This window comes from Carassius gibelio, chromosome B20, assembly GCF_023724105.1.
Source record: "Carassius gibelio isolate Cgi1373 ecotype wild population from Czech Republic chromosome B20, carGib1.2-hapl.c, whole genome shotgun sequence".
Taxonomy (NCBI): domain Eukaryota; kingdom Metazoa; phylum Chordata; class Actinopteri; order Cypriniformes; family Cyprinidae; genus Carassius; species Carassius gibelio.
The window spans coordinates 2735141-2742501 of record NC_068415.1 but is presented as its reverse complement, the minus strand read 5'-3'; the positions used below and the strand labels follow the sequence as shown (position 1 = coordinate 2742501).

General features: G+C 38.4%; 1 protein-coding gene across 1 annotated transcript; it reads right to left on the bottom strand.

Annotated features, from left to right (window-relative positions):
- Window positions 1-362: 362 nt before the first annotated feature.
- On the bottom strand, window positions 363-2434 carry LOC127984431 (transmembrane protein 121-like). Its single transcript, XM_052587068.1, has one exon. The coding sequence runs from the start codon at window positions 2010-2012 to the stop codon at window positions 1062-1064; it is 951 nt and encodes a 316-aa protein (XP_052443028.1). The 5' UTR covers window positions 2013-2434; the 3' UTR covers window positions 363-1061.
- Window positions 2435-7361: the final 4927 nt, after the last annotated feature.

Below are 7361 nucleotides of genomic sequence, written 5' to 3'. Positions count from 1 at the left end.
GGGTTGCCAGGTCTGCGTAACAAAACTGGGCCTTTGACCAATCAGAAATAGCCCAGTGACCATACACAAACTCGATCAGAACTCGAAATATATGCAATTGCCATACCTAAAATACATATTTCACAGTCATTGTTATGCAAATTGAAAACCACTATATTGTAGTGATTATACAGACAGCTCAAAGGCTCCTTACCTGTGGCTGTCCACCACAGTGTTATCATTTGTAGAATATAAAATATTTAAATTCAAATATAATTTATGCGGAATGTCAACCCAGGGGGAAAATTCCATGGGAATGCAGACTCATCCAACCCTGGACTAGCAATTCTGTTAGCATAAAAACCAGATGACAAAACCCTTTTTTATTTTTTATTATTAAATACCACTGAATCCTCAAACAAAAGTGTAAAAAAGCAAATACACAAGTGGTATATATAATAATTATAATAACAATGATAGCAATAATAATCAATATACCAACCAAGTGGTAGTGCATTCACTGACTTTTTCCTAAACAATTCCATAAAGGTCATCGCACACAAATTTCTTTCTTTTTCCTCTCATTCTCATTTCTTTAAATGTCAACACATCATAATACACAAGTGCAAACACATACTGCAGGCATGTAGAACTACTCCCCAACATTTGGTCTAAACATCAACCTGACCTAACTAGCTCCCTTATTGATAAATTCATTGCACACTTTTTCCATTCCCGCATTCATTACTTGCAAGAGAGGAAAATATCTGATGCACCTCAGCAACAGGAAGTCACACACACAAAAAAGTGGATGGAAACAGTTTGGTCTCTCAAACAAGTATTTTGCACCACAGTCCGTTTGCTACTGTACAGAAAGAAAACAGCTTGGTTGTTCATTGCCAACTGTGGTGAACGAATTATAAAACACTGATTTTATTTATTTTATTTTTTACAACAGCTCATATTTGCTTGATTTACTTCAGTTCACAACAGGATGCAGCACTTCATCAGTTCTTATCTGGTGGTTTGAATGCTTATTGTTGGCTCCAAGTCAAACAAAATCCTTCATTTTGGTTCCTTGGTCATGTATCCATCATCTCCCGTGCTGAAGTGGGTTCATGTGGAAGGCTTGTGGCATTAGGAAGAGCTTGTCCATGTCCCACAGAGTTCTGCTGGACTTCCATGGGAATTCCGGTTGTGTTCTCTCGATTTGGGAATTCATGCGACTGTTTCCGGTACTCGAGAAAGGTGCATGCCTTGGTCGCGATGGCCACCACATTCTTGCCAACGAAGATGGTGGAAACCCGGCTGTCCTGGAAGACCACCATGTTGACGCCACGTATGAGGATGGTGACGATGTTAATGGTGACCAGACTGAGAAGAGGATAGAGCATCATCTTCTGGGGCGACACGTGGTCACCTTCCACGCTGATCTCGCTCAGGGACACACAGGGAAGAATCAGAAGCAAAATGTAGCAGTAGAAGAACATCAAACCTTCCGCCCAAATGGGCAAACCAGTCCGCTGTGGCTCCCAAAGATTTGCCTGCATATCCAGCAGGTCCAGCAAATCCAGAGCCACCCAGAAAAGCCGACCCCTCATGTCTTCTTTCCTCCGAAAGGTACGGACATATTCCATGCTGTCCAGAGCCACCAGAACTAGGTAGAGGCCTGGCACACAAATAGATAACAATAAAGTCAAAGCCTTCCGGGCGACAGTCTCCAGACTCTTGCGATCAGCCTTACAGTTCTGGAAGACAAAGTAAAGTTTGATCTCCAGCACAAAGATATAGAGGAACCAAAGGATCATGGCGTATCCTCGTCGAGCCGTCCGCACTTCTGCTCCAACCCAAACTGCCACATAGCGAAGGACGATAAGAAAGCAGATGTCCCCAACAAGGACAATGATGCAGACGCCGATCTTTCGTGGTCCCTGATTCTGCTCCACCAGGTAGGCGTCCATGAAGGCCATGCTGGTCATGATGACAATGGTGGTAAGACACACATGCCGCTTGTCCGGTGGTGGCAACACCATGCTGAGGGACACCACCGCATGCACTCACTCACAGCAATGTTGTCCACTATGTTGCACTTGGGTTTGAAGGACTCTAGAAGTTGCAGGTCGAGCTTTGTAGGACTGGTTGGAGCGGTTGTTTTTCAACCCTTTGAAGGCATTTGCATTTCCAGTATTTTGTAAACTTGACCCAGGAACAAAGTAAAAAGAACTTACTCTACTAAAAAGCGAATTGCTCCCAGTTGACAGTTTGATTCACACTGCTTTGCTAGGGTTGTATTGATTGGAAATCTGAAGGAAAAGTGTTAAATGGTACAGAGGACCAAAAAAGTATATATATACAGTAGGGCTTCTTTGCAAAGGTAATGCAACTGTTGAAGACTGAAGAGAGCTGTTTCACGATCTGGGTCTCTGCAAATGATTCTTCTCTGATTGATTGTAAATCTGAAGGAACAGTGCTAAATTTTCAAGTTTCAAAGTTTCAAAAAAAGTCCAGACCAAACTTTTTCAATAAAAATACCACTCTTGAAAACCAAAGGGACCTGTTTCACAGACTTGGTCTTGGAAGATAGTTCTTCCCTGATGCACTAAATGGAAGAGAAATCTGCCCATTAATCAACAGGGTCAAGCTTTAATGTGCTGGTTGGAGTGGCTGCCATTTCAACCCAGTTCTGCTAACTTTGAAGGTATTAACATTTCCAATGGTTTGTAAACCTGATGCAGGAATAAAGTAAAAATAACTTATTTTACCAAAAAAGCAGTTGTTTCCAACTGACAGTTGATTTACTGCTTTGCGAGGGTTGAACTGATCGTAAATCTGAAGAAATAGCGTAAAATTATACAAAGTTTCAAAAAAGATCCAGATCAGGATTAGGTTTCAATGGAAATGCAAGTTTTGAAAACCATAGCGAACTGTGAAAACCTTGGTTCTTGATCCGACTTGGGCTATAAATCAGCAGGATCAAGCTTGGCTGGTTGGAGGTGCTGCTTTTTCAACCCAATTCTGTGCATTTTGAAGGCATTTGCATATCCAATATGTCATAAACGAAGCAGAAACAGAGTAAAAAGATCTTATCCTTTTAAAAAGCCAATTGCTTCCGACTGACAGTTTAATTCACACTGCATTGCAAGAGTCTTCTTAAATGATACAGAGAGCCAAAAAGGTCTAGAGCAGGGTTACTTTGCAATGGAAATGCAACTCTTATAGGACCAAAGGGACTTGGTTTCACAATGCTGGTCTTGGCAGATGATTCTTCCCCACCACACTAAATGGAAGAGAAATTTGCTCATAAATCAGCGTTGTATTGATCCTGTTAGACCGCACGCCTGCCCGACCTCAGCATTCTTGATGAGACGGTATAACTTTCCTCTTTCACGGTCATGCGATTGGAAGGTAATGTGTGTATACATGGGCTTTCCCGGAAACTTTGCATGCATTTGCTGGATTGTGGGTCAGAGTTCTCTAAGCTAAGTATTGTTGTGGTAGGTTGTTTTTCTTGTAACAGGAAGCTAACTGAGAAAATCAAGCATAGGAACTGAATGTTCAGACTGTAGATACTCAGCAATTATCAAGCAACATTTGTTTGCATCTGCCAATGTGGAATTGCTCAGCAGTGGAAGATTGACTCTTGAGGGCTGGTGGTCTTCATCCATAGATCATCCGGACATTAGGTCAGTGGCTCCAGGGGCTCCACATCTGTCTATGGCTCCCCCAGAGGGAATCTCTTTTACTGGGCTTTAGTTTCATCCTCGCCTGCTATTCTGACACAACCTGGAAACAGAGGAAAGAAAAGGAGCTGTCAGCACAATGTGGATAATAAATCACGGCTCATCGCTCGGAACAGCATATTCAGTCCTGCCAATGTGTCAGCATCATTTAAAGACATGTGATAACAACATTGGGGAAATACACTGTTACATGGCCACTTATTCATTTGCACTTTTTAATAATACAAGGAAGACTCACAAAACTGCACAATCATGTGCAGTAAACCAAGACAGCCAAGCAATTCAAGTGGAAGCCAAGCAATTCAAAAATGATTTCTTCTTCTTTTCTGGTCTTGTTTACCATTACAAATTTCTCTACATTTTTAAATCAGGGTACTTTAGAAGGAAAATGTCTTGTTTCTGGTAAAGTCTAGTCTCTGAAGACATTATGGCTTAAAATGAGAAGAAATATGGGCGGAATAAGAAAAGAAAAAAAAAGATCCTGTATACAAATACTGATAGATATGCTGATAAGATGTTTACTTTATTCTGATATTTTTGTCTTTTTGTTTTTTAACCAAATATAACTTAAAGAGCCAGTAAAATGAAAATTCTAAGCTTCCTATCACTGTTTATAAGTCCTGTACATCAGGTTTAAATCCATCCAAGGTTAAAAAACATTGTCATTTTGTCAAAATATCATTTTAAAATTACCTCAATTCTCAGAGATCCCCAAACGGTTTGCGCGGAGCTGTTCAAAAGATTCAGTTTCGTTAAACCCCAACTTTCGGTAGCATACTGTGTTCTGATTGGTCAACTAACAGTCAGATTTGATTGGTTTTTCCACACACACCTCCACGGTAAACTATGCGTTAGCATCTGTTTGGGGTGAATTATGTCTTATTCCTCTCATCGCGAAACAAACAGTACAATAAAAAACTAGAACAGTCTCGCTGCTTTTTCTTCTGTGTGTGTGTATTCAAGCCGCGCGCTTCAGTTTGAATCTGAACAGCGCGTTCAGCGCGGGGACGTGGTCTAGATATAATGAAGGGAGACGTGAAAACAGACATCGCGTTGTTTTCATATAGATTACTTTAGCCATTGGTTCTTCTGATCTTCATTCTTTGGCAGTGAAAATAAAACAATGTGTGTGTGTGTGTTTGTTGGGGGGGGGGGGGGCAGGTCAGAGTTCAGTTTCTCCCAACACGGTAGGCGGAGATTATTATGCAAAGTGCTCCTAGTGTCGTACATAGAGATGGGCAAAAGATTTGAAATCTATAAAGAGTCGACTCCTTACTTTAGAAGCCAATAACTTTATAAATCGTGTACTTTTTGGTTTAATTACTTTGCACATTGTTTACACTGATGGACAGCTACATCATACACTGTAATACAGGTCATTTTTGATTTCCCATCTGTGTGGCTCTTACAAGACACAAAATTAAATAATACATTTTTGCAGTGAGAACTGTGAGAGAAAAAGCTCAAAGGGGCTTTGAGGATCCACTCAAACCTTTTTTAGTTTTTGATGTTAGAATGATACAGATTTTATAATTTGGACTTTTATTTAACATGTCATAAGTGCATGTCTTTTTTTAATGAAATGTCCATGAAATGTCTTTGATCTTTATTTAATCACAGATAATATTTTATTGCTCAAAACTGCCTTTTCATCACACACCAGACATGACTGGGTTTCCTTTAAGTATCAACTTTGTCTCTGATGTTTCTCATAAAATTCCTTAGAAAAATGTGAAATAGATTCACACAGTAAGTGTAGGAATAAAATGAATGTGAGTTGCAGTTCAGATCATTTGATCTGGGACGAATTGGATTAGAAGTGTTGTGTTAACATCAAAATCTGATATGTGATTGCAAACGTGAAGTGAACATGGTTTGAGACGTAGTTGAAGGAAATTACTTTGGTATTTTTCCTGAGGACCTGCAGAGTTCAGTGAAAAACAATTACTCTCAATTTACATTTGCTCCTAATTTAATCTCATTTATGTCAAGGAGAAACAATTGAGCTATTAGGGGATCACATTTTCTTTTCTACTGGATCATTGAGCTTGAAAGATGGTTGAAGGAAAAGGTGAGATTTGATTACTGTTGAAAGAAATATCTAAGGAACACACTCTTGTAGTGATTCACAAGGCAACAAAGTAACACATAAAGGTTTTTTCCCCCTTTTGTTTCCACTTTAAGAAAAATATGTTATTTTTAAAGGCTAATGTTTTACCAATGGTCTGTCTGGCAAAGAATGATGACATTTCTAATCATGCATTTGATGGATTTATGCAGGTCTGTAAACTTCCATCGTTAATAATTCAAGCTGAGAGACTGTGGGACAGTGTTTGGAGATCTATTTAGACCGACCTGTTTAATATTCACAAACTGAGCCGCTGGCGTTTGTCTGATAGCCGAGGTCGCAGGAGTGCTAATCAACACACTGCGCTGACATTTCACTAAAATTAAGCACAAATAATGAAAACTTACAAAACACAGCTCGATATCATTTGCTCTCTCATCCCAAATTATAGTATCAATCTGAAAAATGGAAGAAAAACAACAAAAATTTAACTGGAAGGTAATTTGAGTGTGTTTTTAATGGTGACCATCAAGAGATGATTTAAGCTCTCTCTCTTTCTCTGTCATGTCCAACACAATCTTATTAGCATTTGGCAGAGTACACAGATAGCAGACATAGATCTCATTTCTATGCCTGTCAGCTCAGAACGGGGGCAGATTTAAATCAATGTAATAGTCTACAGAATGATAGATTAGATACTTCCCTCTGATCCAGCCTAAAACATGAACATGCTACTTAAATAAGAAAATATAGATTTTTTTAGCTTTGCTATTCTGGAGAAAAATTTATGTATCTTTTTTTTTTCAAATTATTTATTTCCCAAATAATTACATGCAAAACCAAATAACATTAGTATGCATCCAGTCATTTACAATACAAATTTACAAGACACTTAGATGTGTAAACGTACAGTTTTACAGTAAAATGTTTCATTTGCAAATGTACAATAAAACACTTTATTTGTGAGAACAAGTACTGTGCTGAAAATCATTCTCCCAATTTGGTATTCCTTTTCTAAATTTCTTGTAAAAATCACAAAATCTTGGATTTAATATTTTTGTCAACTTGTTTTCTTTCAATTCGCACAAGTTTTCACCAATTTGGCAAGATATTGTACACTCAAAAACTCAATCAATGAGGCATATGATCAAACACAAATACAAAACCTGTGCTAAAAAAAAAAAAAAAAATACTTAAAAGACATAACTAGCATAACTAGCCATTATTGTATCCAGGACAAAAAAAATCGATGATGAAGATATTGCTACATATTTTTCAATGAACCAAAGCCTTTAATTAAAAGTCATTGATCTCAATATAAACCCAAATATTTCTGATCAAACAATATGCTTCTTTGCATATTCATTTTATATCTTTCTAACTGTATTTCAGTAACTGACTCATTTGTGTCTAGTTTTATTTCCCCAAAGGAATTTTAAGAGAAACATCTGTGACAAGGTTTTTTTTTTGCCAAAGCCCTTAAAGATGGATGAACCAAATCAACAGACAGCGAACCAGACGAATGTTCCAACTGTTCAAACTCGGCTGCGTGAAAACTTCATGTCCCTTCGATG